At 40.1% G+C, this 23,681-nt stretch overlaps 1 protein-coding gene across 17 annotated transcripts in view; it reads left to right on the top strand.

Annotated features, from left to right (window-relative positions):
- nfasca (neurofascin homolog (chicken) a) overlaps nt 1-23,681 on the top strand; it is a 197,372-nt gene that overhangs the window by 169,181 nt on the left and 4,510 nt on the right. For 7 of the 17 annotated variants that reach the window (XM_061932188.1, XM_061932189.1, XM_061932191.1 and 4 more), the window contains 5 exons: nt 4,063-4,338; nt 6,023-6,145; nt 9,724-9,873; nt 10,546-10,674; nt 12,923-12,992. In XM_061932188.1, coding sequence (XP_061788172.1) covers nt 4,063-4,338; nt 6,023-6,145; nt 9,724-9,873; nt 10,546-10,674; nt 12,923-12,992 — 748 coding nt within the window. Of the gene's footprint in view, nt 1-4,062; nt 4,339-6,022; nt 6,146-9,723; nt 9,874-10,545; nt 10,675-12,675; nt 12,728-12,922; nt 12,993-20,624; nt 21,844-23,681 lie in introns of those variants that run through there. The other 10 variants (XM_061932199.1, XM_061932198.1, XM_061932197.1 and 7 more) reach the window with 8 other exon arrangements.

Genomic DNA, 23,681 nt, shown 5'->3' with positions numbered 1-23,681 from the left:
CATTCTGAAAATGTACAAATCACAAATAATCCTTTTGACAAAACACTTCAAATTCTGAGGGGAAAAAAAAGTGTGCGGTTTGAAAAACACAACAAACTTAGACTTCATCTCAGTGTATCTACAAAGCCAATAAGCATGAAGTCACAGCCTATCTGGGATTGAACAAAATAAATAAACTTTTAGGTGTCAAATACCTCATTTGTCATGTCCAGGTATTAACCCTTGTGTAATGGTCATATTGTTGTTACTCAGCCAGCGTTTGTGGGTCTGATGGACCCGTTGCATTTTGTGGCTTTTAATGCCTCACAATCAAACACTTTTATGTTAAAATACTGAACAGATGTTTACCTAATCCCAATAAACATCTGTTCAGTATTTTAACATAAAAGTGTTTGATTGTGAGGCATTAAAAGCCACAAAATGCAACGGGTCCATCAGACCCACAAACGCTGGCTGAGTAACAACAATATGAACGTTGCACGGAAAATTTCTCTGCCAGTTTCTGCCTCCCACAGGGATTCTTCTTTTGTGTGTCTGCACCTGCGGTTCCCACACAAGGTTGCAACGTTGTTTGTCAACACTGTCTGCTCTCATTTTCTCGCACATTTGACCCTCTGATGTTCTGTGTACCTACACTCTGTCCTCCTCCTGTCTAGGCCTGCTGTGTGTGTGTGTGTGTGTGTGTGTGTGTGTGTGTGTGTGTGTGTGTGTGTGTGTGTGTGTGTGTGTGTGTGTGTGTGTGTGTGTGTGTGTGCGGTACACAGAACATCAATTTCCACACTTCTATTAGCCCCGGACATCTTATATGTAATAGAAATGTGTAGGGGGGGGGGGTGTATGGTGTGTGGTCATTAAATATGTATTCTGAAATATGTTCTTCACAGAAAATGAGCCAAAGTCAGTGAGTCTCAGTTTGAAAAATTAATTATTTGTATAATTTTTCTTTTAATAAAAAATGAAAACGGGTCCCACAGACCCGAACACCACACAAGGGTTAACCATGTGCTAACTCAACAAACTACACACACGGATGCAGAGAAGATGGTTGAGTTACACTCACTTTTCCCATTTTTGACAGAGACATTTAGTGCCAAAGAACACTGCGTTCGAAGCACAAGACCTAAAACTGCAGGTTTTGCGTTTCATTTGTTCGAGGGGAGGAGCCACAACCACGCATTACCATAGCGATATGCTCTTTACTGCGTACATCTTGCTTGGCCCCGGTATCAAGTGTTTGCTTGCCCAACAGAGTTGTTATTGCGACACCCAGTGGACACATTTAGATCAGCAGTTTCTTTCATTAAACAATTTCAGCTCAATTTTATACTTCGCAAACTCATCTCCCGGACCGCATAAAACCTGTTCGCGGGCCTGATCCAGCCCACGGGTCGTACGTTTGACACCCCTGGTTTAGTATATTGTACATAAGTAATAAAACCTTAAAATTGCATCTTAAATGTGCTAGGAGCCAGTGCATGTTGGCCAGTATAGGCGCAATATGATTGAACTTTCTTGTCCTTGTCAAAAGTCAAGCAGCCGCATTTTGTACCAACTGTAATCTTTTATGCTGAACATGGGAAGACCCGAATATAACATGTTACAATAATCGAGACGAGACGTAAAGAATGCATGTATAATGATCTCAGGATCACTGGTGGACAAAATGGGACGGATTTTAGCGATGTCCAGAGGTGAAAAAGGCTGTTTTAGCCACACTCTTATTATGTAGCTCAAATGAGAGAGTTTGGTCGAAAATAATGTGATGAATTCTTTACTTTTATTGCTGTGGTGTTGCAAGGGAGGGAGAGACAGGAAGTGTCAATAATGGGAACACTACGCTGCTTAGTTATCGCTGTCCATTTCATAAGAGCAGATACGTTCGCAAGTTCAAAAATACCATCTTTACCCTTCATGATGGTCGCAACGTTTGAGGAGCTGAGATTGAGCATGCGGCCAATGTTGATTTCTACACTTGTCTGATTTCCCTTTTCTTTTCTTTGACACACTGCCATCATAAGAGTGTGTGTCATGCTTGTGAGACATCATGAAGGGAAAAAGTAAACGAAAGACATTAAATAATAACTGTCCATTGTCGTGTAGCTGTCGCAGCAGAAGAATGTAGTGTGTGGACAACAGGTTCTCAGGCCAATCTCGTGTTTTTAATACATTTATAGGAGCGTATTTGCAACCACGAAACAGCACAACACGGACCACCTGTATGTTGCTTTCAATTCCAGGAATGAAAACTAAAAGACCAGTCATAAATCAAGAAACATGTACAGTGCAGTGTTCCCTCGATTATCGCGGGAGTTATGTTCCAGACTTCCCTGTGGTAGGTACATTTCCACATAGTATGATTTATCATTTATATTAATATTGCATGTATTTATGTTCTTTATAAATCCTCCACATTATTTTATTAACCTTTCACACACTGATAAACACTTCCTATGCGAAAGTAGCTTACCACCACCAGGTGTGAATGAATGATGGGTTTTCACTTCTCTGTGAAGCACTTTGAGTGTCTAGAAAAGCGCTATATAAATCTAATCCTTTATTATTAAAAAAAGCTACCCGTATTTTTACAGTAAAATCTGCGGTCAGGTTTTTATAGTAAATGGTAATGGTAATGGTACCATTTTATTTTTACAATAAAATTCTGGCAACTGATCTGACAATGTTTCACTGTAAAAACTGCTGGCGTGGATTTTACAGTGCATTACTGAAAACAAAAAAATGGTACCAATGTTATTTTTACAGTTAAATCTTGTCAACTGAGCTGTCAGTTTTTTACCATAAGATCTGCTGACTTTTTTTTTCACAGTGAAGGAACCAAGGGCTCATTGATTTTGCAAAGGCAGCTTGTAGCTCTTAGTGGAAAGAAGATTCTCTTTCTTTCTGATGGCAAACCGGCTCCTTCCGGGTCTTGGGTTCTGTACCAGAAGTCTTAAAAGGCACAGAATGTTTTGACGACATCGTTGGGCCTCAAATAAATGAAAACACACAGAACTGAGCAGAGCTACACGGAAAATGCAGTCCTCTGTGATTGGTCGGTACAATGTCACGTGGGCAGAGCAGCTTCACTTTAGATCAGGGGTGTCAAACATAAGGCCTGCGGGCCGGATCAGGCCAGCGAACAGGTTTTATCCGGCCCGCGGGATAAGTAAGTATAAAAATGAGCCGAAATCTTTGAATGAAAGAAACCGCTGTTCTAAATGTGTCCACTAGATGCCGCAATAGCAATTATTTGTATCTGTAGATTATGCTACATATATAAAAAAATCAATAAACCACATGATGTTAGTACATCAGTCGAGGAAAATGATCAAACTACATAAATAACATTCTGTAATTTGTTTTTTATATATTTTTTTATCTTGATAGATTGAAAATTAACACCAATGACTTCATTGATGAACATTATCACATAATTTATTCAGAAAGTATAAATAACGACAAACAAAGGGTAGAATACTATAAACCGCAACATGTAAGTGTAAAAAAAAATTAAAAAAACATTAGGATTTGTACATTTTCAGAATGTGCTTGTTCTTTTTTTAAACAAAGAAAACAATTTGAAGTTGTCTTTAATTTAAAGTTATCATGCCGTGATTTTACCAGTCAGGCCCAGTTGGGATTAGCTTTTTCTCCATGTGGCCCCCGATCTAAAATGAGTTTGACACCCCTGCTTTAGATTGTTGGTAATATCAAATAGATGTTATAATACTTGTTTCTAAAAATACCCATTTCAAAATTTAAAATCCACGATGCACTGAGAAAGTAGTAAGTGGACCGCGAAGTGGTGAGGGAACACTGTACTGTACTGTACTGTACTTGGCTTCTACATTTGTAAAAGTAAGAATGGCCATAAAATAATAGTGATAGCATAATAGCAATGTATGTCCATTTGGTGGCAGTAGTGCCCACGTTTGTGCATCAAGAAGTGCAGACTGTGGGGGAGAGTCATTCTCAGTGTATTGTAGACATTGCCAAGTGTGCATGTTGTGCATGTCAAGTTGTGTCTTGTCTTTAACTCTGTTCTCTCCCACTCCTTCTTTATAGTTGAGCTTACGGATGCCTTTTTGTCTTCAGTTTTTACTGTTACTCCTACTCCTCTTGCTGCTCTTCCTCCTACTACTGCTGCTCCTACAACCGATAGTACCTCAACCGATACAACCACTCCTCCTGTTACCACAATTGCTGCTACTACTACTACTACTACTACTACTACTACTACTACTACTACAGCAGCTACTACCATTGCTACAACTGAGGCCCTCTCTACCACACCACCTCGTGTGCTTGACGTCAACAAGAATGGTGATAAGAATATGTTGGGTACAGGTTCTTGTGTTCCATAGCTTTTTTAGTACAGTGGAACCTCTGAGGTCAGAACACTGGATGGCATTCCCTCCAGGAATTTGCAAAGTTCACGCAATTCAATCAATCCCCTTGCAACTTCGCCCGATGCCTGCAACTCAGGATGGGTACCGAATCTGGTACTTTTATGGCACTGACTGAACTACCGATCCTTATGTAGAATCCAATGGTGCCATGTTTCGGTACCTGTGTTGCGCGTGACGTCACGCCCGGTCGGTTCTTCGCACTTCGGCACTTGGCGATCACTCCAGCAGTACTGAGACCCAGCAAAGAAACATACTCAAAAAACGGCTCCACTGTTCCAAAATTATAGACATTGGCTTTGCTATTGACATGTTACTGATTAGTTTCAGCGATTTTACAAGGTGATTTCAACATCTGCAAATTTGTCAATGGAAATTACTATTAAGACGTATGTTACACACATAGCTGGTGTGTAATAAATACAACACTTACAGTATCAACGCTTTCTGGGCACGACAAAAGACTAGACAGCAAAGACTGAACTGACTTGCCAACACACCAAAAACTAAACACGAGTCCGAGCTAACGTCTTGGACTTGCAACTGTAAATGAGACTAAGAAATGTCAAGCTAAAACAAAATATAACAAATGGACAGCAGTTATCATAAACAGCTCATGTTTAAATGTTGTAATAAAAATAGGATTTTATTATCAAAAACAATATTTATCAACACACACAAAAGTACCGAAAATTGGTATCGTTGAGTAATGTATCGATCCCCAAGTACCGGTAATGGGTACTGTATTGGTTTAAATGTGAACGGTACTCATACTTACCTGCAACTTCCCCACACGTAAACTGTCTAATCAAAACGTGTTTGTTTCTCGTGTAGACTAAGCAGGAACGACAACATGTAACACTTTATAATCTTGTTATTGATGAAACCGCACAATTGTCGTCCTCAGACTTATTTCCTGTTCAGATAATGCAGTGTATAAATGTTTATCAACACACCAGCGTTCTTTATGTAGTTTTATATTTGTTAAAGCTTTGGTTATCCAGGGATCGTGAGCTCAAAAAGTAAATCAAAATAGACGACTCTACTTGAACTTTGACAGCAAGTTAAGACGTGTTTGCTGATACCTGAGTCTTACTACTTTGAATGAGTAGTCACCTTACTTCATGCTTACTTTAAGTGTGTATTCTTTTTCTTCTCGCATTGTTGCCAAAAATCCTGAAAAATCCAAGAAAAAGCGAACACGTGCCCAAAATGAATGCTTTAAAAAAGTAATCAAACTCTGAAGTTCGGTGCGACTTTGGAGGATGTTTATTTTGCCCATTTCGAGTTGTGCAACCTCAGTGACGTTGGACTTCAGAGGTTCCACTGCAGAATTGCCCGCTCACGTTTAATATTGTAAGACAGAACTTCTACAAGTATTGTTTTAGATGGCTTGTTTTCAGTATACTCCAAGTACGGTACTAAGTCGTAAATATGAGAATGACTTCCATGAATTTTGTTTGGACGTTTCAGTCCATGAATACTAAAGTACTTCCAGCTTTGACTTTGATTAAACTTGATTAAAATGATTGTTGTAGTCAAACATAGGGATATCAGCATGCATAGGTCAAACTTTATGATCGTTGCTGTTTTGACCCCGTTTGACTCCCATTGTGCAGTGGTCCGTGGGACAGAGATCTGGAATGTGACGGTGGAGCGTAACAGTAACTACGTTAATGTCAGCTGGACACACAACTTCCCACCCGGCACCAGCAGCTTTGTGCTAGAGTTCACACTGGACAGTAAGAAGCCAGCTCATTTTGTTCTATGAAGATGACCACTAGAGGTCAGTACAGTGACTTACAGTAAGTTTGCCATGATCAATTTCAATGAAAAAAATCCAGTTCATGAGCAAGTGCTGAATGTCTATTTCATCTGGTTTGAATTGGAACTCAATCGAAATAAGAACATGCCCTTGCATCAACAAGCAAGCACAGAAAATATACATGAGATCATCTTTGTATCATTGTCAGTTCTTACAATCCTCATCATTTAGGAAGGTGACTTCATATGTACGATGCTGATGACACATGACCGTACATTCGTTTCTATGGTCTATATATCACTTGCTACGTTCACCCTGTTGTTACTAACCTCTACTGCAGTGCACTCTCATCATGATCATGGTTTTTGATGACTGAAAACTTTTTTTCTCTTTTTGGCAGTCCAACCGTATTTGTTTTTTGATTTGTTGCCATGCACGTTTCTAGAGAGCAAGTCCCCCTGTCTTTGTTGAAATTGGACAACTTTGCTCTTCCAGAACGTTCTTTGTGTTTGTGAATCTTGATTCAGCACGAATGACAGAGAAGCTGTGTTTTTCTTATACACTGGTCACATTATTCTTCATGATGTCACAATGTAGAGAATTGTAATTAGAGTGGAAGGACTATGCAAGAGACCTGAAGCTTCCGCCTCCTTGCCACTCCAAGCTTGCATTTAAAGTATTGGCAGACTCTCTGACAACTTAACTCGTCAGACAATCCAATATTCTTAGCTTTCGTCTCAAAATAACGACCTTTGTCTCTTTTGATTAATAAGATCATAATCGGGTTATAAAAAGATAACATCTTTCAAGTGTTTTTTTTGCTGTCTAATATTCAGTGTTGTATTAATTGGGTAGTAGGAAGTAGTATGAATCAGTAGGCCGTTGTATGATGTCATATAAAGTACTTTTAAGGAGTAGGAAATAGGAAGTAATACAAACCCCGTTTCCATATGAGTTGGGAAATTGTGTTAGATGTAAATATAAACGGAATACAATGATTTGCAAATCCTTTTCAACCCATATTCAATTGAATGCACTACAAAGACAAGATATTTGATGTTCAAACTCATAAACTTTATTTTTTTTTTGCAAATAATAATTAACTTAGAATTTCTTGTTTGCAACACGTGCCAAAGTAGTTGGGAAAGGGCATGTTCACCACTGTGTTACATGGCCTTTCCTTTTAACAACACCCAGTAAACGTTTGGGAACTGAGGAGACACATTTTTTAAGCTTCTCAGGTGGAATTATTTTCCATTCTTCCTTGATGTACAGCTTAAGTTGTTCAACAGTCCGGGTGTCTCCGTTGTGGTATTTTAGGCTTCATAATGCGCCACACATTTTCAATGGGAGACAGGTCTGGACTACAGGCAGGCCAGTCTAGTACCCGCACTCTTTTACTGTGAAGCCACGTTGATGTAACACGTGGCTTGGCATTGTCTTGCTGAAATAAGCAGGGGCGTCCATGGTAACGTTGCTTGGATGGCAACATATGTTGCTCCAAAACCTGTATGTACCTTTCAGCATAAATGGCGCCTTCACAGATGTGTAAGTTACCCATGTCTTGGGCACTAATACACCCCCATACCATCACAGATGCTGGCTTTTCAACTTTGCGCCTATAACAAAACCGGATGGTTCTTTTCCTCTTTGGTCCGGAGGACACGACGTCCACAGTTTCCAAAAACAATTTGAAATGTGGACTCGTCAGACCACAGAACACTTTTCCACTTTTTATCAGTCCATCTTAGATGAGCTCAGGCCCAGCGAAGCCGACGGCGTTTCTGGGTGTTGTTGATAAACAGTTTTCGCCTTGCATAGGAGAGTTTTAACTTGCACTTACATATGTAGCGAGCAACTGTAGTTACTGACAGTGGGTTTCTGAAGTGTTCCTGAGCCCATGTGGTGATATCCTTTACACACTGATGTCGCTGGTTGATGCAGTACAGCCTGAGGGATCAAAGGTCACGGGCTTAGCTGCTTACGTGCAGTGATTTCTCCATATTCTCTGAACCCTTTGATGATATTACGGACCGTAGATGGTGAAATCCCTAAATTCCTTGCATTAGCTGGTTGAGAAAGGTTTTTCTTAAACTGTTCAACAATTTGCTCACGCATTTGTTGACAAAGTGGTGACCCTCGCCCCATCCTTGTTTGTGAATGACTGAGCATTTCATGGAATCTACGTTTATACCCAATCATGGCACCCACCTGTTCCCAATTTGCCTGTTCAACTGTGGGATGTTCCAAATAAGTGTTTGATGAGCATTCCTCAACTTTATCAGTATTTATTGCCACCTTTCCCAACTTCTTTGTCACGTGTTGCTGGCATCAAATTCTAAAGTTAATGATTATTTGCAAAAAAAAAAAATGTTTATCAGTTTGAACATCAAATATGTTGTCTTTGTAGCATATTCAACTGAATATGGGTTGAAAATGATTTGCATATCATTGTATTCCGTTTATATTTACATCTAACACAATTTCCCAACTCATATGGAAACTGGGTTTGTAAGTATTAAGAAGTAGTATGAAGTAGTAGGAATTAGGAAGAAAGAGTTGGAATTTAAATGAGGGGTATGAAGTAGTAGAAAATAGTAGAAGTGACTAAGAAGGAGTAGGAAGTAGTATGAGTAGCATTAAGTAGCTGTAGAAGGAATTAGTAAGAAGTAGTATGAAGTATTAGTAATTAGTATGAAGTAGCAGGAAGTAGTAGGAAATATTTATAGGAGTAGTAAAACGTTGTAAGTAAGTCATAGTATAAAGTTGTAGGAAATAGAAAATAGTATTTAGTAGTATAAAATAGTAGGGAGTAGTATGATGTAGTAGGAACTAAGAAGTAATAGGAGGTAGTTAGAAGTAGTAGGTGATGATCATGTCATCATTGGGTTGATCTTCATTAAGTCAAGATGGTCATGTCATTCAATTATGATGATCATGTCTTTATTAATTTATGAATCTTATGTCTTTATTAAGCTTTGATGATCATGTAATCATTAAGTTATAATTCTCAGATCCTCAGTAAGTTATGACGCTCATGTTAATAAATTATGATGATCACGTCTTTATTAGGTCATGATTGTCATGTCTTTATTAAGTTATAGAGACTCATGTCTTTAATAGGTTATGATTGTCATGCCTTTATTAAGCTATGATGCTCATGTCGTCATTGAGTCCCATGTAGTCATGATGCTTGCATGTTTCAATTGTCTGAGACAACTGAGAGTGGAGAAAGTAGCAACACGTTTGCTTTTTCCAAGTCACTCATCATGAGAAGTAGTATTTTTTTGCATTCATTTCTTTGCTCCTTATATGATTTTCACTGCAAATTTTGGATATTTGCACGCTTCCTCAATGTCACCAGATAATTTTATCATATGAAGGGAAGTCAAGCTGAATGATGACGATTGTGACGAGTATTGCAACACAAATATCATCAAATATTAGTGTTGTTTGGTTTATTTGGACAGTTTGCAGTAACAAGTACAGCAGACGTTACTGTGAAACATCCCCCCCCTGCCCACCCTCCTGAGTATGAATTCTTGTGTCTCTAAGGCGACCAGACAATGAAAATTGTACCGGTGGCACAACAGCCGCCAATTGCGGTGCCAGATTTGCAGGCAGGCGCCATGTACCACCTGAGGGTTTACTCGCATGAATACAACAGCGTCAGCAGCAACACTGTCACCTTTATTACCAAAGCAGGTGAGACCACACCTGGCCTGCTTGGTTCCCAGTCCTGGACGGATGTGCCACCCTGCTTGCAAGCGTGAAAAAGTGTTGGATTTTATTTGTAGTACTCAATTTACTTGTATTTGCGGTGCAACTTTAAGTGGATACATATAGTATACAGTACTGTATATTACTGGATATATAAGTTGCATTTTGTGGGAATGGATCGTGGTGTGTCAAAAGCCTTAGATACTGATCCGAGAACTGAAAGTACTGTGGAATATATTTCAGAACATCTGCTTGTTTCATACGCTGGTTATTCATTTGGGTTTTCATCTCAGTTCTGAACACAGTAGTATTAATAACAATATTAGTCACTCTTATTTGTGCATATCCCACAGTCAAAGGATTCAGCTTTATTTCAATATACATGGTTATATATTGATAATAAATGATGCAATAATATCAATCATGCAATTGAAGTACTGAGGGTATGTACTGAGCTAAAAGTCAACTTCTGCCTTCTCAATAAAACATTCTTAGAGTTTTCAGCCGGTATTTTCAGAAAACATACATTACTGCATACATTATAATAATGCAATGTTTTACAGTTATGCTTTGTCATGGGAAAAAACACTGTTCACTGTGTTTCTCACTTATGTGTGTGTGTGTGTCTGTGTCTGTGTGTCTTGTGTATGTGTCCAGCTTACATCGACCAGGTAGACATCGCTACTCAGGGCTGGTTCATTGGGTTGATGTGCGCCATCGCCCTCATCATCCTCATCCTCCTTATTGTCTGCTTCATCAAAAGGAGCCGTGGAGGCAAATATCCAGGTAAATACAAATATCCAAGTAAATACAGATGACCTGGTAAATTCAAATATCAAGGTAAATACAGATATCCAAGACAGGAAAATGCAAATATCCAGGATAGGTCAATACAAATATAGAGGTAAATGCAAATATCCTGGATAAGTAGGTTAAACAATCCAGTTATATACAAATATCCAGGATAGATAAATATAAATATCCTAGTAAATACAAATGTCCAGGTCAATCCAAATATACAGTTAACTACAAATATTCAGGACAGATACATACAACTTCCAGGATAGGTATATCCAAATATACTAGTAAATACAAATATCCAAGTAAATACTAATATCCTGGAAAATTCAAATATCAAGGTAAATACAGATATCCAAGACAGGAAAATCCAAATATCCAAGATAGGTAAGTACAAATATAGAGGTAAATGCAAATATCCTGGATAAGTAGGTTGAACAATCCAGGTAAATACAAATATCCAGGATAGATGAATATAAATATCCTAGTAAATACAAATATCCAGGTCAATCCAAATACACAGCTAACTACAAATATTCAGGACAGATAAATACAAATATCCAGGATAGATATATCCAAATATACTAATAAATCCAAATATTCAGGACAGGTAAATCCAAATATCCAGGTAAATACAATTCTCCAGGATCAGTAAATACAAATATCCTCTTAAATACACAGGTGAATACAAATATCCTGGTAGATCCAAATACACAGGTAAATCCAAATATACAGTTAAATCTAAATATTCAGGACAGGTAAATACAAATGGATAGGTATATCCCAATATCCTACTAAGTACAAATATACAGGACAGGTAAACCCAAATATCTGTCTAAATACCGTATTTTTCGGAGTGTAAGTCGCTCCGGAGTACAAGTCGCACCGGCCGAAAATGCATAATAAAGAAGGAAAAAAACATATATAAGTCGCACTGGAGTATAAGTCACATTTTTGGGGGAAATGTATTTGATAAAACCCAACACCAAGAATAGACATTTGAAAGGCAATTTAAAATAAATAAAGAATAGTGAACAACAGGCTGAATAAGTGTACGTTATATGACGCATAAATAACCAACTGAGAACGTGCCTGGTATGTTAACGTAACATAATATGGTAAGAGTCATTCAAATAACTATAACATATAGAACATGCTATACGTTTACCAAACAATTTGTCACTCCTAATCGCTAAATCCGATGAAATCTTATACGTCTAGTCTCTTACGTGAATAAGCTAAATAATATTATTTGATATTTTACGGTAGTGTGTTAATAATTTCACACATAAGTCGCTCCTGAGTATAAGTCGCACCCCCGGCCAAACTATAAAAAAGACTGCGACTTATAGTCCGAAAAATACGGTACACATATATAGGATAGGTAAATACAAATATCTCAGTAAATACAAATATCCAGGACAGATAAATACAAATTTCCAGGTTAAGTAAATACAAACATCCCGGTTACATCCAAATATCCCGATAAATCCAAGTGTCTGAGTAAATACAAATATCCATTATGGGTCAATCCAAATACCCAGGTAAGTACAAATATTCATGATAGGTAAATACAAATATCCTAGTAAATACAAATATACAGGTAAATACGAATAGACGTCTAAGTACAAATATCCAGTAGGGGTAAATATCCAGTTTAATAACATATTCAGGTACATCCAAGTATTCATAAAAGTTGAATGGAGGCATTAATGTAGCTATAATAAAATAATGGAATATATTTTCTCTGTAACAAATCTTACTTAACAAAATGCCAAGTAAAAACTAAACAAGAATAATCAGTGCAGCTGGATTTGAATGACAATCAAATCAACATTGCAAAATGGTTTATGACAATTACATCATTTGTGAAGATAACATCCCATTTTCACATTTAATTAATAGCATCATAATGAAATACTTCTCTGTTGAAACAGTTGATCTTTTATTCATGAAAAGAGTATTGTTGACGACTGTAATGTTTTGCAGTTTCTATAATGTGTAGGCGGAGGATGTGTGACTGCTTTGGCAGGTGGTCTAGGTAGGTGGCGTACATATGGCTCTCTACAGAATACGCTTTTCAACTAACAACAAAGGGAAGCAGTTCAAATACTTCACTAAAAAGAAGCGTGGCCAACTCATACAAACACCGCTTGATAACATGTGTGTGCCAAACCTAACATGTCACTATGAATATTCATACATGTGTAGTAACACTCTCTGCTTGTCTTTTCAGTGCGGGATAAAAAGGAGCTTCCTTTGGATTCTGTTGATCAGAAAGACCCGGATGGATCCTTTGATTATCAGTAAGTTACACCGACCAGAACCTGATGGTTTGCTCAGATGGACTTGTAGAATCTTTCCGTGCATGCACACATCTGTGAAACATCAGGTTTGATTGATAAATGTCTCTTGCTTGGTCAGTGCAGACAAATCCCATTAATATCACAAACACTGCTAATGTGAACATAACAAGGAATAACATGAATAGAAATCACAATGTACCCAACTGGTTATTTTGTGGTACAAGACTTTCTCAATCGTGTGACAATTCTAAATGAAAGCCCTCCAAAACAGCACAATTGAACATGCTTTTTAAAAAGAATAATGAACTTTTGCATAAAATAATATATTAGAATGTAGTACGAACAACTCGAGTAGTTTAATGAAGTAATGTAATATTAATGTACAGTATTTACCTTCTACGGCAGGGGTCGGGAACCTTTTTGGCTGAGAGAGCCATGAAAGCCAATTATTTTAAAATGTATTTCCGTGAGAGCCATATAATATTTTTTTAACACTGAATACAACTAAGTGCGTGCATTTTTAAGTAAGACCAACATTTTTAGAGTATAATAAGTATGTTATTATTTTTAATAACATTGTTATTCTGAAGCTAACCAATAATAAATAAAATACTTCTTACCATTAATGCGACTTCTTGAACAGGTGCGGTAGAAAACGGATGGATGAATTAAAATGCATGAGAATGTTTTATATTTTGAACGTTATTTTTAAAGGGGAACATTATCACAATTTCAGAAAGGTTAAAACCATTAAAAATCAGTTCCCAGTGGCTTATTTTATTTTTGGAAGTTTTTTTCAAAATTTTACCCATCACGCAATATCCCTAAAAAAAGCTTCAAAGTGCCTGATTTTAACCATCGTTATATACACCCGTCCATTTTCCTGTGACGTCACATAGTGATGCCAACACAAGCAAACATGGCGCATAGAACAGCAAGCTATAGCGACATTAGCTCGGATTCAGACTCGGATTTCAGCGGCTTAAGCGATTCAACAGATTACGAATGTATTGAAACGGATGGTTGTAGTGTGGAGGCAGGTAGCGAAAATGAAATTGAAGAAGAAACTGAAGCTATTGAGCCATATCGGTTTGAACCGTATGCAAGCGAAACCGACGAAAAAACCACGACAGCCAGAGACACGGGAGAAAGCGAGGACGAATTCGGCTATCGCCTTCTAACCAACGATTGGTATGTGTTTGTTTGGCATTAAAGGAAACTAACAACTATGAACTAGGTTTACAGCATATGAAATACATTTGGCAACAACATGCACTTTGAGAGTGCAGACAGCCCAATTTTCATCAATTAATATATTCTGTAGACATACCAGGCCAGGGAAGCTAGGGTCGATATTCTTCTCTTGATCATCTTCGGTGGCATAAGGGACGGTGTGAGCCAAGACATCCAGGGGGTTTAGCTCGCTCGTCTGCGGGAAGAAGCTGCCGACATTGCTTGCCGTGCTACTGAGGGCCTTTGTCCCTGAATTGCTCACACACTCCGGCAGATTAAATGGGGGTCTGGCGGCAGATTTCTTTTACTTTATCTTTGGAAATGCATCTGCTTTGAGTGTCGCAGGATATCCACACATTCTTGCCATCTCTGTCGTAGCATAGCTTTCTTCGGTAAAGTGTGCGGAACAAACGTCCAATTTCTTGCCACTTTCGCATCTTTGGGCCACTGGTGCAACTTGAATCCGTCCCTGTTCGTGTTGTTACACCCTCCGACAACACACCGACGAGGCATGATGTCTCCAAGGTACGGAAAACAGTCGAAAAAACAGAAAATAACAGAGCTGATTTGACTCGGTGTTTGAGAAAATGGCGGATTGCTTCCCGATGTGACGCCACGTTGTGACGTCATCGCTCCGAGAGCGAATAATAGAAAGGCGTTTAATTCGCCAAAATTCAGCCATTTAGAGTTCGGAAATCGGTTAAAAAAAAAAAAGGTCTTTTTTTGCAACATCAACGTATATATTGACGCTTACATAGGTCTGGTGATAATGTTCCCCTTTAACACTGTGACTACCAGCGGAATTATTTGTTACTTATCGTGTTAAGCAATGTCAGCTAAGATTTATCTGAGAGCCAGAGGCAGTCATCAAAAGAGCCACATCTGGCTCGAGAGCCATAGGTTCCCTGCCCTTGCTTTACAACATCTCCTTCCAGCTGCTTCTCCACATTTTCGTGGATAAATGTCAGCCATCTAGATATTTTTTTAACGTCCTTGGCCGGCATTATCGACTCATTATGCTTCAGTATGGTGCGGACTAGCAGTGCTACGCTCTAACTGCTTCACCAAGTTAGCCAACTACACACTCTGTCTTACTTTCTTTTATTCACTGAATAACGTGCAGTTCTTTTTCTCAGCCCTGTCCTTCACACTCACTTTCTTCCTTCCCATGCTTGGAAAAACAATGTTATGAGCTAATGCCAGCGAGTAACGTTTGATTGGGTCTTACAGAGTTCACTGTGACATTCGCTACGCTGTCTATTAGCTGGATAGCTAACACCGACACAGTTATAGATTAATTCAGTGTTTTTCAACCACTGTGCCGACTTGCCAACCCTCCCGATTTTCCCGGGAGACTCCCGAATTTCAGTGCCCCTCCCGAAAATCTCCCGGGGCAACCATTCTCCCGAATTTCTCCCAATTTCCACCCGGACAACAATATTGTGGGCGTGCCTTAAAGGCACTGCCTTTAACGTCCTCTCTCACCTGCAAAGGAGACTATTATATATGTCTCCGTTATCAATAGGTTTATCTATAACCCATAAAGTAGGCAGGCACGGAGCTATTTCTCAGCGTGTGTTTATTCCAGCCGGCACGTTAATACACTGACACGCAACATCCGGATTCCCATCATGCATTGCTTCAAAACTACGGCAAGTAGTAATGTCCAAAACCATAACAGAGACGAAGCAGAAGAACGAAGAAGAGACATGGCGACGACGAGTAAGAAGAAGAAGTACGCTTGCAAGTTCCAAAATGATTGGAAAAAATAATTTCAGTTCATCCAAGACAACTCGAAGGGAAAAGGGGTATGCTACCTGCATATTTTGTAGATCAGACTTTTCCATTGAACACGGTGGCCGAACGGATATACTCATTCATGAACGGATTATTTATAAATATATATATATATATATATATATATATATATATATATATATATATATATATATATATATATATATATATGTATGTATAAAAAAAAGCTCTCAATTTACCGGTCGATCTACGTTCCCATCCTCACCTATGGTCATGAGCTTTGGGTTATGACCGAAAGGACAAGATCACGGGTACAAGCGGCCGAAATGAGTTTCCTCCGCCGGGTGGCGGGGCTCTCCCTTACAGATAGGGTGAGAAGCTCTGCCATCCGGGGGGAGCTCAAAGTAAAGCCGCTGCTCCTCCACATCGAGAGGAGCCAGATGAGGTGGTTCGGTCATCTGGTCAGGATGCCACCCGAACGCCTCCCCGGGGAGGTGTTTAGGGCACGTCCGACTGGTAGGAGGCCGTGGGGAAGACCCAGGACCCGTTGGGAAGACTATGTCTCCCGGCTGGCCTGGGAACGCCTCGGGGTCCCACAGGAAGAGCTGGACGAAGTGGTTGGGGAGAGGGAAGTCTGGGCTTCCCTGCTTAGGCTGCTGCCCCCGCGATCCGACCTCGGATAAGCGGAAGAAGATGGATGGATGGATGGATATATATGTATATATATATATATATATACAGGTAAAAGCCAGTAAATTAGAATATTTTGAAAAACTTGATTTATTTCAGTAATTGCATTCAAAAGGTGTAACTTGTACATTATATTTATTCATTGCACACAGACTGATGCATTCAAATGTTTATTTCATTTAATTTTGATGATTTGAAGTGGCAACAAATGAAAATCCAAAATTCCGTGTGTCACAAAATTAGAATATTACTTAAGGCTAATACAAAAAAGGGATTTTTAGAAATGTTGGCCAACTGAAAAGTATGAAAATGAAAAATATGAGCATGAACAATACTCAATACTTGGATGGAGCTCCTTTTGCCTCAATTACTGCGTTAATGCGGCGTGGCATGGAGTCGATGAGTTTCTGGCACTGCTCAGGTGTTATGAAAGCCCAGGTTGCTCTGATAGTGGCCTTCAACTCTTCTGCGTTTTTGGGTCTGGCATTCTGCATCTTCCTTTTCACAATACCCCACAGATTTTCTATGGGGCTAAGGTCAGGGGAGTTGGCGGACCAATTTAGAACAGAAATACCATGGTCCGTAAACCAGGCACGGGTAGATTTTGCGCTGTGTGCAGGCGCCAAGTCCTGTTGGAACTTGAAATCTCCATCTCCATAAAGCAGGTCAGCAGCAGGAAGCATGAAGTGCTCTAAAACTTGCTGGTAGACGGCTGCGTTGACCCTGGATCTCAGGAAACAGAGTGGACCGACACCAGCAGATGACATGGCACCCCAAACCATCACCCAACCATGCAAATTTTGCATTTCCTTTGGAAATCGAGGTCCCAGAGTCTGGAGGAAGACAGGAGAGGCACAGGATCCACGTTGCCTGAAGTCTAGTGTAAAGTTTCCACCATCAGTGATGGTTTGGGGTGCCATGTCATCTGCTGGTGTCGGTCCACTCTGTTTCCTGAGATCCAGGGTCAACGCAGCCGTCTACCAGCAAGTTTTAGAGCACTTCATGCTTCCTGCTGCTGACCTGCTCCATGGAGATGGAGATTTCAAGTTCCAACAGGACTTGGCGCCTGCACACAGCGCAAAATCTACCCGTGCCTGGTTTACGGACTATGGTATTTCTGTTCTAAATTGGCCCGCCAACTCCCCTGACCTTAGCCCCATAGAAAATCTGTGGGGTATTGTGAAAAGGAAGATGCAGAATGCCAGACCCAAAAACGCAGAAGAGTTGAAGGCCATTATCAGAGCAACCTGGGCTCTCATAACACCTGAGCAGTGCCAGAAACTCATCGACTCCATGCCACGCCGCATTAACGCAGTAATTGAGGCAAAAGGAGCTCCAACCAAGTATTGAGTATTGTACATGCTCATATTTTTCATTTTCATACTTTTCAGTTGGCCAACATTTCTAAAAATCCCTTTTTTGTATTAGCCTTAAGTAATATTCTAATTTTGTGACACACGGAATTTTGGATTTTCATTTGTTGCCACTTCAAATCATCAAAATTAAATGAAATAAACATTTGAATGCATCAGTCTGTGTGCAATGAATAAATATAATGTACAAGTTACACCTTTTGAATGCAATTACTGAAATAAATCAAGTTTTTCAAAATATTCTAATTTACTGGCTTTTACCTGAATATATATATATATATATATATATATATATATATATGTATATATATATATATATATATATATATATATATTTGGAGGTCTCAAGGTTGGCAAGTATGCACTAGTGTACCGTGAGATATTGTTTGGTGTGCCGTGGGAAATTATGCAATTTCACATATCGTATTTTTCGGAGTATAAGTCGCACCTGCCGAAAATCCATAATAAAAAAGGAAAAAAACATATATAAGTCGCACTGGAGCCCGGCCAAGCTATTAAAAAAACTGCGACTTATATTCCGAAAAATACAATAATTGGTGGGAAAAATATGTTTTGCAAACCTATAATTAAAATCCGCAAGCAATGTGCCGTTTTAGAGTGTCTGTGCTGTCTGGAGATCAGCAGAGTAACCATGTAATTCTCGTCCGTACCAGTAGGTGGCAGCAGGTAGCTCATTGCTTTGTAAGCCTACTTTGAGACAAGAGAATTAATGATGGTTATGGTTTGGAGTCATATCGAACAATTGCGTCAGGTATTTGACGAGAACGACTTTATATTGTCAATATAGGCTATGGAGTTTTGTTTTTAACATTTTCTGCTAGTGGTGTCTGTCATGTATTGGTTACTCGGGTCACAGGACAATACCGGAACCATTGTAAGGGGAACTTAAGGGTGGGGGACACAGGATATGATGACATGTGTTGTGTGTTGGACACCATCCAACCATCCATCTTCTTCCGCTTATCCGAGGTCGGGTCGCGGGGGCAGCAGCCTAAGCAGGGAAGCCCAGACTTCCCTCTCCCCAGCCATTTCGTCCAGCTCCTCATAGGGGGATCCCGAGGCGTTCCCAGGCCAGCCGGGAGACATAGTCTTCCCAACGTGTCCTGGGTCTTCCCCGTGGCCTCCTACTGGTCGGACGTGCCTGAAACACCTCCCTAGGGAGGCGTTCGGGTGGCCTCCTGACCAGATGCCCGAACTACCTCATCTGGCTCCTCTCGATGTGGAGGAGCAGCGGCTTTACTTTGAGCTCCCCCCGGATGGCAGAGCTTCTCACCCTATCTCTAAGGGAGAGCTCCGCCACACAGCGGAATAAGCTAATTTCGGCCGCTTGTACCCGTGATCTTGTCCTTTCGGTCATAACCCAAAGCTCATGACCATAGGTGAGGATGGGAACGTAGATCGACTGGTAAATTGAGAGCTTTGCCTTCCGGCTCAGCTCCTTCTTCACCACAACGGATCGATGCAGCGTCCGCATTACTGAAGACGCCGCACCGATCCGCCTGTCGACCTCACGATCCACTCTTCCCTCACACGTGAACAAGACTCCGAGGTACTTGAACTCCTCCACTTGGGGCAAGATCTCCTCCCCAACCCCAAGATGGCACTCCACACTTTTCCAGGCGAGAACCCTGGACTCGGACTTGGAGGTGCTGATTCCCATCCCACCTGTAAGTGAAAAAAGTAAGAGCGGGAATAAAAGGCAGAAAAAGACAATACTTTTTATTTTGGTGTATTATTAAGTTAAAGTTAAAAGTTAAAGTACCAATGATCGTCAGACACACTAGGTGTGGCGAAATTATTTTCTGCATTTGACCCATCACCCTTGATCACCCCCTGGGAGGGGAGCAGTAGGCAGCAGCGGTGGCCGCGCCTGGGAATCATTTTTGGTGATTTAACCCCCAATTCCAACCCTTGATGCTGAGTGCCAAGCAGGGAGGTACTGGGTCTCATTTTTATAGTCTTTGGTATGACTCGGCCGGGGTTTGAACTCACAACCTTGATCTAAGGGCGGACACTAACCACTAGGCCACTGAGCTTAGATTGTTAATAAGTGAACTAATAAGTGACAAGTTTGGCACACAACAACGGCGACGAGGATGGGATAGTGTCCCCCTGGATTTTTTCAATGAAAAAAATGTGTCTTGGCTTAAAAAAGGTTGAAAAACACTGGATGAATTAATGTGTCCATGTAAAGATTTAAAATTGAAACGAGCATTGGGGAAGTTTTTGTCTGCAACTTAAAAGTGTAACAATTACCTGAGAGACTGCTCGTATCTCAAATGACTCACAAGTCGAGGTACTACTGTGTTCCTTTTTTAAGTGCTGTAGAACCCCTCGTTATATAAGTGCAATTCCATGGTCTGACAGCTGGCGCTCATAAAGATGCACAGTGGTAACTACTTATTATGCTGTTACTAAGGTAGCAGCAGCACAAAATACACAAACGAGCGCACAAACAACACACACACTCACACACTGAGCGTCGGAGCAAATGTGTTGACCTCGATTATGCGGTACTGTAGTAGACTTTAAGTGATGTTTCTTTTGCTCCTTCCAGGTGCCACTGATTGCTGAGGCGTCGTTCTTCTAATAGCCCAATAATTCATAACTTTTTCTCACCCTCCAAGTTGACTAAAACATTTTGTGTTGCATGCAAACTACTATGACCTCATTTTGCGATTATTTAAATAACAGCTAAAATGACTTCATAATATAATGTTTAAACTTTTATTTTGAAAGACTATTTCATTTGTTTTGTTTAGATTTTATATTCAGTGTAAAGCTGCTGCTATATACAGTAGGTAACATTAATATTATTATTTATCTCGCTATTATTCAAATGAATTCTAATGGCCAGACAATCAGCACCTTTTGTGTGTGTTTGTGTATGTGTTTATGAAAACCTCAGGTGTGTTCATGACTAATGAGCGTCACATTAAAACCCAACCTTTCACATCTGTCGGAATAATCCCTAAAGTGTGTTTTTGTGAGAATGAACTCCTTTTACCTTCGTTCCGTCTAAGTCTTCCTCCCTCCTCTCTGACATCATCATCACTTCTTCTTCAAGGAAGCAAAACAAGAGCAGGTACTTTGGTTTTGGGCGTGTCTTCTCTCCTGGCTTTGTGTTTGTACGATGAAGAGAAAAATTATGATCGATGCAAAAATATGGAAACTAAAGTGAATTATATTTAGTGAATGAATTATATTTATATAGCACTTTTCTCTAGTGACTCAAAGCGCTTTATATAGTGAAACCCAATATCTAAGTTACATTTAAACCAGTGTGGGTGGCACTGGGAGCAGGTGGGTAAAGTGTCTTGCCCAAGGACACAACGGCAGTGACTAGGATGGCGGAAGCGGGGATTGAACCTGCAACCCTCAAGTTGCTGGCACGGCCGCTTTACCAACCGAGCTATACCGCCCCACAAAAAAAATGGCTCCTGAAGCTTTGACCCTTGAGTTAGTGTGAAACAAAAAATATCTTAAGAAACAACATCAAATAAAGCACAGGCGTTTCTTGGTCTTAATTAAAACTAAAGAAAAAGTAAAAATGGGGATATTATATATATTAGTTTTTACAGTGGCGGGCCGTGCGTTTCCCACCTAGGCCTTCAGTGATGTCCGACTTCAATAATTACCTCTCAAAAATACCATCATTGATGTCACCACATGACCATTGCTGGAGAAATACTATACAGGAACACATTTACACGCTACTGGTCATTGAAACACATCAACAGTGTACAAAACGGGTTACTTTCTGGTGCATTTAAAAAACAATTAAAACATATCTTATGTGGTACTGTCAAAATTAAAATTGCAAAAAACATATTAAAAGTGAAAAAATCAAATATATGACCTCACAATTTATAGAACCTTTTTAACGCCGTATAAGCCAGTGGTACCCCTCGTTGTTGGCTTATTCGAGTGGAAATGGCGAGCATTTCCCCATTTATCGCCAGAACAGCTGAGCTAGCTTCCGGGGTTGGCCGACATGGTCTCACAAGATGTAGTTTCTCTTTCAATATCCTTCTTGAAAAAGGCTTTGCAAATATATATCTGCCACCTAATCAACGTTTTGTTCTCCTTCTCTGCTATCCCGGTCTAGCTACGGCACAAAACTTCCCGCTTCCTGCTAAATTGAAACTTGTGATTGGATACTCACTTTGGAGTGACAAGTGAGTATCCAATCACAGTCTCAATAACATCAGGCTACTTAGATAGGCTACCATCAACAACTTGTGATCTGATTGGCTATCGCAACTGTCTATCAACTCTATGTGTTCTCAAATTCATCCACTAACGGTCCCGATGAGTATCCAATCACAGGATGCATAAATGTAACGTTCAACGTGAGGCCATCCAGAAGGCCTTACTGACAACAACTTGTGATCCGATTGGCTATCACAACTGTCTATCTCTGTATGTCTCCGTTCACTGCTATTTAGGGAAAGTAAATTAAAAAATAATTGTATCTTTAATTATGATCATGATTTCTGATTATGTTAGGCCAGCAGAGAAGGCCTTGCTGGCCCCGACGGCACACCACTGAGTATTTACATTTTAAATGACAGAAGACAAGCGGTAGAAAATGGATGGATTAAGTAAGTAATAGTGATACAGAAGTAAAATGTCGTAGCCTTGTATACCATTGAGAGATGTTTCATTAGATCAAAGTGCGTGTACGTGTGTGCCTTTAAAAGGTGGTGCCTGTTGCTAAGTGACTTGTGACGTCAGCGTGGGGAGAGAAGCATTAACTGTAGCCTACAGGAGTAACTAATTAAGTTAAAAAGTTAAAGTATCAATGATTGTCACACACACACTAGGTGTGGCTAAATTATTCTCTGCATTTGACCCATCACCCTTGATCACCCCCTGGGAGGTGAGGGAAGCAGTGAGCAGCAGCGGTGACCGCGCCCGGGAATCATTTTTGGTGATTTAACCCCCAATTCCAACCCTTGATGCTGAGTGTCAAGCAGGGAGGTAATGGGTCCCATTTTTATACTACAAGATGTTGACTACTGGGAACGGCGTGGCTTGGGTTGTAGAGTGGCCGTGCCAGCAACTTCAGGGTTTCAGATTCGATCCGAGCTTCCGCCATCCCAGTCACGTCCGTTGTGTCCTTGGGCAAGACACAAGTTCCTGAAGAACTAAATCTACCCGGGTACTTTTTACTGGAAACACAAGGGGAACTTTATTTACTCGCGTAAATGGGAAAGTTCGCCAAACCGTTTGGTCGACCTGACAGGTTTCTTATTTTTCATAAACCGTTCCATGCCTACTGTGCACCAAGGGTGATGCTCCATCGTCCAGTTTGTAGAGTCAAACACGTCATGATCGGCATTTGAACTTTTAGCGTCTTTGGCTGGCCGGCGTGGAGTCTGGCTCCTATTTTGTGTGATGCGGACTGACGGTGCTGCGGTCGGGCTTCCTTGCCATGTTTTAAAGTTAAGTTAAAGTCCCAATGATTGTCACACACACACTAAGTGTGGTGAAATTATCCTCTGCATTTGTAATGACCAGCAGCGGTGGCTCGAGAATCATTTGGTGATTTAACCCCCAACTCCAATCCTTGATGCTGAGTGCCAAGCAGGGAGGCAATGGGTCCCATTTT

Source organism: Nerophis lumbriciformis, linkage group LG38, assembly GCF_033978685.3.
Source record: "Nerophis lumbriciformis linkage group LG38, RoL_Nlum_v2.1, whole genome shotgun sequence".
In the NCBI taxonomy this organism is placed as follows: Eukaryota; Metazoa; Chordata; class Actinopteri; order Syngnathiformes; family Syngnathidae; genus Nerophis; species Nerophis lumbriciformis.
Note: the sequence above shows the minus strand (reverse complement) of the source record. Positions and strands in the feature narration are given on the sequence as shown.